The sequence below is a fragment of the Ogataea polymorpha genome (assembly GCF_001664045.1).
Source record: "Ogataea polymorpha strain NCYC 495 leu1.1 chromosome Unknown OGAPOscaffold_6, whole genome shotgun sequence".
In the NCBI taxonomy this organism is placed as follows: domain Eukaryota; kingdom Fungi; phylum Ascomycota; class Pichiomycetes; order Pichiales; family Pichiaceae; genus Ogataea; species Ogataea polymorpha.
The window spans coordinates 211,815-222,052 of NW_017264703.1; the positions used below are offsets into that span (position 1 = coordinate 211,815).

Here is a 10,238-nt window from a genome sequence, read left to right on the forward strand (position 1 = left end):
CCGGGCACTACAAATCAACAGAGGGAATCTTGATGTGCCCTGTGTGACTACACCGGCATGCTTAATTGTTCTACAAGACGTGGTGGAGTAGAAATATAACGTCACGCTTACTGTCCAGTTAGTCCTGGCCAATTCGTTGAAATATTTTCCATACTGCTGAATTTGTAAATTTCTTAGTGTGAAAATTTTTACTCTTCATACTCGTAAGCTGTAAGTACAACTTTATGATGAGCATTGCAACGAATTTCTTCAACCGACACACCATGAGGAAAGACAACTTTGACAGAGCTTTTTAACACTGAGAGTTGTACTAACACAAGAAGGTGGCTGTCGTACCTCGCTACTGAAGTGTGCGAGCTCGCGATTTGAGCGAGTATCCGTTCGTTCTTTTGTGTATCTATATATGGCATCGAGCTAATTGAAGCTACATTTGTATGTGATTGAACCCTTTAGAGTACTGAGAGTAAGTGAACCTCTAGAATAACAAATCCAGTTCAAATGGGTTTAAAAATTCTAAATTATTAATTTTTTGATATACCCATGTCGTACAACGCAGACGAGACGCCTGCGGTCTGCGAAAACTGTTTGGGCCCCAACCCGTACGTGGAGATGACACGAGAAAGAAACGGAGCAGAATGCAAGCTGTGCACTCGCCCGTTCACTGTTTTTCGATGGTCTGTGAAGAAAGGCGAGAGACTTAAAAAGACACTATGCTGTTTGACCTGTGCAAGAGCCAAGAATTGTTGTCAGTCGTGCATGTTGGATCTGACACTGGGGATTGATCTGCGTACGAGAGATCAGCTTTTAAAGCTGACAGATCAAAGCCACGCGCTGGAGCTGACTCCTCAGAATCAAATGTCTAAAATTTACGCCGCTACTCAACTTGAAAAAAAATACAAGGCTGCAGGGGAAGATGCTATTGAAACGGTGGAGCAGAAACGGGCAGATGCACGCAAACTAGTAGACTCACTATCCAAAGCTGTGCAAAACAAGAAACGGAAACAAGAGAGCGAGCAGGACGAAGAGCAAGTCAGCAAAGAGGAGCTGATCAAGCTTTGCAAACACCTGCCATTCAATGGCAGTTTAGAGACGCCTAAAAGCAGCAAAATCAAATCGTTTTTCCTTTTTGGTTTTGGCGAGAAACTCGCCGAATACCAGGTGCGCGACTACTTTGAGGATATCGTTGGCGAAAAGAAAGTTGAGGCTGTTACTTTGAACCACCGGGGCAAATTTGGTTTTGTCGAGTTCTCCTCCAGAGAGGCAGCCGAGAGGGCAGCAGAATGCCTTCAAAATTCGGTCCCACACCCAAAGTTGGTGGCTGTTGCGGGAGAGCCCCTTCGACTATGTTGGGCCGGAAAGACTACCACCCCTTCTTTTTCGACCACAGAAATTGCACAGGTCCGTACTATTGTGAAACGCCAAATGATCAAATATGCCACCAAAGAACAGAAGAAGAGCAGTGGAAGTGAGGCTCAAAGCCCTGTCGCCAAAAGGTCCAAAATCGAAAGCACCACGTCCTCGAAATACACTAGTCTTCGAACAGACCTGGAGGTTTAAATTAATATGTATATTAGACTAATATACCGTAATATTCGCATCGTTTATACTTTTTGGCGAGCTGGCTCCACTGCACCAACATTCTATCGGCTATCGGAAGAATAAGCTTCCCTGTGAGACTGAGATCGTTGACCCTCGCAAGGCTTTCCACGTAAATGATTTTCGTCCTGCAACAACCCAGATACTTGAAGAAAAAAAGCACATACGCTATTGGAATCGCTGTGCCCGGTCCATTGCACAGGAACACATCTGGATATTGCCTCATGGATGCAAAAAGAAGAAATGTCGATAAGAATGCCCTTGATGAGCGGAAAAAAGCAGAAAGCTTGCCTTCTCCAATATTGCGGGCTCTGGGGATGGTGACGACGGATGGAGACTCTTCTAGACTTCTAATGCTAGCGAGTGATGTCTCATCTGAATTAGCAACTGCGTATTGACGTTTGAGAAGATCGAACTGCTCAAACTGGCGCAAAATTCGGATCATCTCTCCAGTGTGCCCCCCAGAGCCCAGCAGAATCAGCACGGACTTTGAGGTCGCCGCTGATTTCTGAGGATAGCCAAATGTGTTATGGCAGCTCGGAAGAATGTAGATTAGCCGGCCAATTAAAGCCAGGAGCGTCAACAGTACTACAGAGGCTGCAAGCGTGAAATGGCGTTCATCCATGGACGATTGTAAATTTACAGAAGGAAAAAAACGACGCGTCGATATTAGCTGTGATCAGGTAGCATTGACATCGGTTGCGCTACACCAGCGATGCCATGAGTCCAAACACCCAGACGCCCAGACGCCCAGTACAGGCTCATAGGCTTGGCAACGGAGTTCGCTCTTCGACATGACCATGTGGCTAATATATAAGGATGCAAAAAATACGCCTGCTGTTTGGTTCTTTTCATCTCCGATATCTCAGATAAAAAAAAAGATTGAGATTAACGTTATAGCTAAATGAGACAAATTCTCGGGCTTGTGATCTGCCTGATCGCCCCAGGAGGATTGGCACTCAGTCAGAAGGAGTCGCCCTTCTTCTCCTGTATATCGCAGTCTCAAAGCTTACCGTTTGACTTCGTGCCACCACCAGGTGCAAATGAATTTTTTAGCCCCCACTGCCAGTACGAGCCGGCCTTGGGTACTCTGTTGATCTGTTTCCATGATTTGACCTCCAACCAGACCAAACAGGACCAGCTTTTACAGGACTCTTATGGCGTCATTGCCGACTACTGCGGCCGACTCGGAGGAGCCAATCTGGACGTACAAACATTCGAAAGGAGGTATCAGAACGCAACAAAGTACATCCTTTCTGAAAATGAGGCCCGGTCGCATAATCTCAGCACGCCGATCCGTTCTCCTGTGCGTCTGAACCTCACCACTGTGATGACGTACGCGAACTCGTTTTCGCTGTTTGCGGGAAACTTTGCTTGGGCATACGATTTTTCCACCATAATGTGCATGTTTTGGGTGGTGACCTTGGGCTTGATCGGTATTTTTAACCATTTCAAACACTTTCGATGGAACAACAAGCTTAAAGGAGGCATAATAGACACATTTAGGGGCTACATCGCTTTGCCCACGCTGAATGGCAAACACTTCCAGCCATGGAATATGTTTGGGTCTCTTGGCGAATGGGCCCCCTTCAAGCTCTTTGACAGCTTGATCCCAACCACACAGGAATCCATCATTGTTTTCCTGTATTGCATCATGGTCATAATATCGTCTTCTGTCGGCTACACGCTGCAAGATCAAAGTGCTCTTTTGGGACCAAAAGATTTACAGTATTATAGATACGTTGCCGATAGAACGGGCATTCTTGCCTTCGCACAGTTGCCTGCCCTCTTTTTGTTTGGGGGCAGAAACAACATTCTCATTAATTTAACCGGATTGCAGTTCAACACATTCATCATCTTCCACAAGTGGATCTCAAGGGCAATGGTGATTTTGGCTGCGTTGCATGCCTATGCGTTTAGAGAGTACTCAATTATTCGCGGCCACTACGAGAAAATCTCGCAGGAGACGCTCTGGTTCTTTGGCCGTCGAGCATTAGAGGCTGGCGTCCTCATTCTCTTGCAAGCCATTTATTTCTTCCGCAGCCGGTGGTACGAACTGTTTTTGGCTGTACACATTATTCTGGCCCTGATTTTCATTGTGGGGGCGTATTTCCACTGCAAAAGCATCGGATACCTGGAATGGACGTATGCCAGCATGGGAGTGTGGGCAATTGACAGAGTTTGGAGACTCATGAAGATTTACAGGTTTGGTGTTCCAAAGGCCACTTTCAAGCTCCATTTTGAAACGATTGTGGTCAGCATCCCGAAGCCCGACAACTGGAAACCATACCCAGGCTGTTTTGTCTATCTATACATTCTCTCACCTTCTGTCTCTTGGAAACTATGGGAAAGCCATCCGTTCACTATTTATTCTGTTGGGAATGAGGTGCGGATCTATATCAAAAAGAAAGACGGAATGACACAGAAACTGTACAACTATTTATTGGCAGCCGGTGAGTCACAGTTACGGGTCGCTGTCGAAGGCCCTTATGGGCATGCCTCGACCCTCGAGAGCTACGATAATATTCTTCTTCTAGCAGGAGGTAATGGTGTTCCTGGTCCATACTATCATTGCATGCACCATCTGGAACAAGCCCAATCCAAAGGCTGGCGGAAAAAAATACATTTTGTCTGGATCTCTCCATATTTCACAGCTCTCAGGTGGTTTGGCCGGGAATTACTGGACCTCCAAACAAAAGATCCACACAATTATGTGTCAAAAGATATCTATCTCACAAGAGAAAATAAATTGGTGCAGAAGACGTCGAGCGATACAAAACCGACAAACTCCAGAACTCCACTCATATCAATTAGCAGCGAGGAGCTGATGGCACGCGTTATGGGACAGCTGTCTGAAGAGCATCTTGCAGACTACAACGTCCACAAGATGAGGCCCGATGTTTTCAAGCTCATCTCTTCTGTTTTGGAGGAGGCAGAGGTGGAAGGCCACCGGAACGGTCTTGCTATTGTTGTTTGCGGCTCAGACATTCTTGTTGATACCATAAGGGATGTTGTGGCGCATAAGGTTGGCACCTCAGGCAAGGAGATGCGCATAGACCTGTTTGAGGAGCTTCAAGTATGGTAGACGTAATCGACGCGACGATAATGTTTTTCCTGATAGATTTTGCCCTGGAAAATTGTGTTGTAGTAAAAATTGATCACACGCTCAAATAGGCAAGATCTGTGGTTTTGGCCCAAGACACACGGTTGAAGCTATAATTACAGATCTAAGGCACTCACGGTAAACTTAGGACCTGCAATAGAATGGCAACACACGCAGCGGCCAAACGACTCTGGAAGGAATACAAGGATATATCTAATCCGAGGACCGGATTAAAACAGGTTCATGTTGAAATCGAGGACGACAACATTTTTCTATGGAACGTTGCCTTGATTGTCATCGATAAAGACGCAGATTACAACGGAGCTTACTTAAAAGGCCAGCTCAAGTTCCCCTCCAATTATCCGTTTTCTCCACCGGGATTCAAATTTACACCACCAATCTACCATCCGAATGTTTATAATGACGGGAGACTTTGTATTTCCATTTTACACGAGTCGGGAAACGACCAGAACGACGAACCGGATAACGAGACATGGTCACCAGCTCAAAGCGTAGAGTCCGTGCTGCTTTCTATCATCTCCTTATTAGAAGACCCTAACATATCCAGCCCTGCAAATGTCGACGCAGCTATAGCATTTAAGAAACACAGAGAAGAATACCGCAAGCGTATTTCCGTGGAGGTGGCAAGATCACAGGCTAATATCCCCAAGGATTTCGTGATGCCTAACGCTGAAGATCTGAAACATAACCTCAAAGAGGAAGAGGAGCGCCAGGATGATGAGGACTGGTGGGAGGATAATTACTATGAGGCGGAGGACGACTATGAAGATGAGGATGAAGACATGGAATATGACGAGGAAGACCAGGGTCTTGAGTCGGACGAATAAAGCGGCGTCGTTTAGCATGGGTTAGCCCAATTGAAGCCGACTTATATGGGATCTATTATATGTTCTAGTCACAATTTATCCCTCATGGCCTCGCTCAGCTTCTCTAATTTCTTGATGGCCAGCACTTTTGGATATTGTAAATCGCAACAAAGCATTACCAAGTATTCGTCGTTGATCTTGTACAGGTAGATATAATACATGTTGAAGCGTATCACGAGCCAGTCATATTCCGTTTTTGCACGTTGTTCCCATGCCTTCAAACTTGTCAGTGACATTATTCGCAAGTTGTCCGATGGAGTTATGCCAGTATTAAGGAATTCACTCTCATCACCTTTTGTATCTTCCTCAAGCGTATTCTGGAAGCATGAAACAAGCGGTTTTTTAGAAGACGTCGATAAGAGCGAGATCGATAAGGGTTTTGAGCTTGTGACTTCAGGAACAGGATTTAGCACCTGCGACAACAGGTTGGAAATGTTCTTTGAGTTCAGCATTGCGAGCTGTTGTCTGTAATAAATAATTGAGTTTCGGAACCTAAATAATCCTTGCATCATTTAATCAAGGACACCTAGCACCTCTTACAAGGGGGTAAAAAAACATACACACAAGGTGCGTGTTTTTCGTCTTTGTTTATTTAACGTGTTTGGAGACAAAGAAGTTTTAGAGATTGCGCCAGCAACAAGCTTCCGAATAAGCTTCACTGCGTATATCCATCCTGTAATAGATCATCCCAACTTTCTCGGTGAGAAAACACCGCTTTCTTGATTGAAACTCGTTCCTTTGATGAACAAGCAGTTCCAAAACAGTGATTCACCAATTGCAGCATTTATTACTTCATTTCAGCATTAGCATTCGTGAAAGTCACTTCCTAGCATATACATATTATGAATCACGCATCTGATTTACGACAAGGCTCGAAGCGAACTCCATTAAAAGAGTCTTCGAAATCCGCGCTCAACTCAAATGCAGCACCTAAAAAGTCGCTTTTAGATCAAAAACTAGACCTCACAAATCCTGCTCTAAATGAATCCATGAAAAGCCTTGCGGCGCCGCCGGTACCGGCCAAAAAGCAGTCCAATCGAATGACGGGCGCTGAATTAAAAGACTGGCAACAAAGTTGGCGAAAGATTTTGAAAGCCAGTGTCGTCTATTTTGAAAATGACGAGGGCAGGAACGAGAAAGAGAAGGAACGAGCTAAATTAGCACTACAATCTTTGGGTGCCACCATAGAAAGATTCTTCAGCGAGAATGTCACAATCATTGTCTCAAGACGACCATACCACAAACACGCAGATTACCCAATGGGAGATATCTTTCGCATTGCAAAGAGGAATGAATTGAAGGTCTGGACCTACGAGAAGGTGTTCCGTTTCATGAATCACCTCGGTGAACCTATTCCCGAAGACGAGTCCTCTCTCAAGAAAAAACTGTCATCTCTTTTGAAGAATGAAAAGCTTTTTGGCCCTAATGACCGCGACCCCAATGTCAAAAGAGATGATATCAAGTACTTTACAGGGTACTACTTTTACGTTTATGATTTACGACAACAAACAAGGCCGATTGTCATAAAAGAATGGCCTACCAATGCTGCCGACTTTCCAAGGCTCACAAAATCAACCAACGGTAGGTCTTTATTCATTGAAGACACTCATTCGGGCAACTCCGAGAAACGACACAGGCGGCGCATTCAATATCTCGAAGAAACAAAGGATTATCGTCAGAAGATCATTGAAGCATCCTGTCTTCCAAACGAGCCTGCATTGAGTTACGAGGAACGACTGCAATACAAACGGATGTGGGAAGAATCTTACTATGGCGCCCCAATAATAGAGCCCGAGCAGAAAAAGAGAAAGGTTCTCGAAGAACTTAACGAGAACTCAGAGCACTCAGAGGTGAATAAGAAGCCTATGGCCCCTCCAGCAAATCTATATCGGGACGATTCGACGATTGAAGTTTCGCAGAACAAGGTCGGAAACGAGTACGGTGAGATTGAGGCTTCAGGTGTTGTTCAGACTCAGTCAGGGTCGAATGCAATATCTGGTCAGGGCTATGTTAATGGAGCGGGCAATGGCTTGGGCCCATCGCATTCCTTGGTTTTCAATAAGAAAATTGCGAATGAGAAGAAGAAAATGATGACTTTTGCTCCATTACCTGGCTCTCAGAGAAAGGAATCGCCATTAAAGGTGTTCAAAGTCAGAAAGGAAGACAGAGTCATTCGGGTCATCAATGTCAAAAAAGATTCAAAGTTCATTAGTTCAGAGGATGCTAGACGTTTATCATCGCAAACAAAAGACTCTAATGCTCCAGTGCAGACTCCTGATTTGAACACACACAAGGAAGAATCTAAGACTCCAGTAGACGTTTCTTTTGGCCCAGCCTTGAAACAGGAAAACGACTGCAAACTTGGACCACCAGATAACAAGATCATCGAAACCCCAGCTGATAAAATGAAACTCAAAGATGAAAAGAATGATCTGATGTCCCCCATTAATAACCAGTTGTTCCGACAATCGCTGCAACCAAAGCAGAAGAAAGCGAAAGAAATCACCAAGTTACCTCTAGTGCGCAAATCTAAAACGGAAGCAAAGCCTGGTTATTGTGAGAATTGTCGAGTCAAGTACGACGACTTTGACGAGCATATTCTCATGGATAAGCATAGGCATTTTGCTACAAACGATGATAACTTCAAAGATATTGATAGGTTGATTGAAGACGTCAGGATTACACGTTTGATGGGATTATAGGTATATCTATTTTATAGTTTTAATTCTTCCTCCCATTGAACTCCACACCATTCTTCCACATACCCAACATGGTTTTCGTCGTACATGTGGTCGGGAATATAATCCATCGAGTCTGTGGCCACAATAATCGTTCCCCATTCCATTCCACTTAGTATGTCGTCAGTTCCAGCTTCTAGATCAATTATAGCTTTTGGCATCAACTGTAGTTCGAATCGCCTTTCTGAAGACGGATTGTAGGGAGGATTAGGGATCAGCGCTTGTGGACGGAGTCTTCCGTTGGAATCATAAAACAGTTTGGCCACATCATCTTTAGAAGAATACAGTAAAGGTGATCCGTTGAGATCATAACGGAGCACCTGTGTAGGGTTGAATGAAACAATATGTGAGAAATGCTGGAATGTCGGATCATCTACCATTTTCGAGACGTTTTCATCCAAAGTTGGTATTTTTGAAGGATTCGAAGGATTTGGCTGTGAGATTTGGGCTGAAGCTGCTGCATCGACCTCTGGAAGAGGAGGCAACTTCTGCTTTTTCAGATCGAAAACTTCTTGATCAACATACAATATGTATCCAGGATAAGATGGAAGATTCACTGGTTCTTTGCTGACCTGTGGCCGTGCCTTTTCCGCTGGCTTTGTCACCTCGGCGTAAGTTGGCTTTGCAGGTTCCATTTTTCCCGGTTGTGCGAAAGGATTGGATGATTCTTGGGCAAAAGGATTTGAAAACGGATTCGGCTGCCCGTTAGTCGAGTCTGACGGGCTAAAGAGACTGTTAGCGAGAGATTCCAGCTTACTTTTCGTTTCTTCTTCCTTCTGTTGTGCTGCTTTCTTTTTGTTTTCAAACTCCTCCAACTCCTGCTCTCTTCTTTTGATAAGGTCTGGATCTTTAGAAATTGCTCTGATAGCCCTAACGGATCCCTTTTTTCTTCGGCATTGCGGCTTGTTGCAGCCTAATATATAGATCACTCTGTCATAAAGAGTGTTGGCAAGATTGGCGTAGCATTGGAGCAAAAGATGCATCGGTTCTTGGCAACTCTTGCACAGAAGCAACTCTTTTGATGGTGGAGAATTTGGGTTTAACCAGATAGGCTTTCCACCAATAAAGGTATCCTCCAGTTCTGGCAATTCACTTTCGGAGATGGGAACGTCAACAAAACCGAGAAACGTCTTGGACTCCCCTAATTCATCTTCATAATCAGACTCGGACATGCTGAAAAAAAAAAAAATTCCTAAAAAATGCTGAATTATTTAATGTGGGCGTATTTTGTACTCAGACTACTGTAAGGAGAATAGTCCATTATAAATATGAGGAACAATAATCGACCAAGACTTAAATATTGCAATTCACAAGATCTCGGTGCACTTAATCATCCCTAGTATGTCTCGTATATCAAAGTTCTAACCGCATAATTCTCATTAGCTTCTTCAACATCTTCCCAATTGCCAATAAAATCATCCTTACCCCTAACTATTCCGGGGAGAGTTTTCCCTTCGCTGTATCGCCTCCAAACTTTTTTAGCTTGCTCGTCAGTTCCCAGGTCTTTGAATCCAAACTTGACCCTATTGGCGGTCAAAATAGTCTGCAGTCTGTTTGTTCGAGTAGCAATTTGGAAGCCGCCTGCCAAAGATGTGTAAATGTACACAGGTTCGTCCTCGAATGTCATTTTTGTTCCCTTGGGAACATACACAGAATCTTTGTTTGCCGTGCTGGTAGATGACTCAGCTGGCTGTTCCTTTTCAACAGCCCTTAGCAGTTCCTCAATGTCGTCATCGTCGTCGAATGAATTAGAAACAGACTTTCTCGCTTGTGTGTCCTCGACTGGCGTATCTTTCTCTTTGACAGGTTCCATTGCTTCAACTTCATCCTTGATGGGTTTGTCTTGCTGAATAGTGGCCTCCTGCTCAATGCCTTCCTCGCCAGTTCCCCCAATATCAGCGGTGGAATTTTCTG

At 44.5% G+C, this 10,238-nt stretch overlaps 7 protein-coding genes across 7 annotated transcripts; 5 read left to right on the forward strand and 2 right to left on the reverse strand.

Annotated features, from left to right (window-relative positions):
* Positions 1–540: 540 nt before the first annotated feature.
* OGAPODRAFT_95252 (uncharacterized protein) lies at positions 541–2,212 on the forward strand (the record flags this gene model as incomplete). Its single annotated transcript, XM_018357706.1, has 1 exon — positions 541–2,212. The coding sequence occupies one exon, from the start codon at positions 541–543 to the stop codon at positions 1,555–1,557; it is 1,017 nt and encodes a 338-aa protein (XP_018209150.1). The 3' UTR covers positions 1,558–2,212.
* Positions 779–2,212, forward strand: OGAPODRAFT_17102 (uncharacterized protein). Its single transcript, XM_018354888.1, has one exon. The coding sequence runs from the start codon at positions 1,713–1,715 to the stop codon at positions 1,992–1,994; it is 282 nt and encodes a 93-aa protein (XP_018209151.1). The 5' UTR covers positions 779–1,712; the 3' UTR covers positions 1,995–2,212.
* Positions 2,213–2,500: 288 nt separating this feature from the next.
* OGAPODRAFT_95253 (uncharacterized protein) lies at positions 2,501–4,688 on the forward strand (the record flags this gene model as incomplete). Its single annotated transcript, XM_018357707.1, has 1 exon — positions 2,501–4,688. The coding sequence occupies one exon, from the start codon at positions 2,501–2,503 to the stop codon at positions 4,679–4,681; it is 2,181 nt and encodes a 726-aa protein (XP_018209152.1). The 3' UTR covers positions 4,682–4,688.
* Positions 4,689–4,780: 92 nt separating this feature from the next.
* OGAPODRAFT_17103 (uncharacterized protein) lies at positions 4,781–6,037 on the forward strand. The gene has a single exon (XM_018354889.1). The coding sequence runs from the start codon at positions 4,861–4,863 to the stop codon at positions 5,545–5,547; it is 687 nt and encodes a 228-aa protein (XP_018209153.1). The 5' UTR covers positions 4,781–4,860; the 3' UTR covers positions 5,548–6,037.
* OGAPODRAFT_95255 (uncharacterized protein) lies at positions 4,782–6,038 on the reverse strand (the record flags this gene model as incomplete). Its single annotated transcript, XM_018357708.1, has 1 exon — positions 4,782–6,038. The coding sequence occupies one exon, from the start codon at positions 6,036–6,038 to the stop codon at positions 5,616–5,618; it is 423 nt and encodes a 140-aa protein (XP_018209154.1). The 3' UTR covers positions 4,782–5,615.
* A 168-nt stretch (positions 6,039–6,206) lies between these two features.
* OGAPODRAFT_77584 (uncharacterized protein) lies at positions 6,207–8,250 on the forward strand (the record flags this gene model as incomplete). Its single annotated transcript, XM_018356349.1, has 2 exons — positions 6,207–8,142; positions 8,246–8,250. The coding sequence occupies exons 1-2, from the start codon at positions 6,429–6,431 to the stop codon at positions 8,248–8,250; spliced, it is 1,719 nt and encodes a 572-aa protein (XP_018209155.1). The 5' UTR covers positions 6,207–6,428.
* Positions 8,251–8,261: 11 nt separating this feature from the next.
* OGAPODRAFT_77585 (uncharacterized protein) lies at positions 8,262–9,496 on the reverse strand (the record flags this gene model as incomplete). Its single annotated transcript, XM_018356350.1, has 1 exon — positions 8,262–9,496. The coding sequence occupies one exon, from the start codon at positions 9,494–9,496 to the stop codon at positions 8,300–8,302; it is 1,197 nt and encodes a 398-aa protein (XP_018209156.1). The 3' UTR covers positions 8,262–8,299.
* Positions 9,497–10,238: the final 742 nt, after the last annotated feature.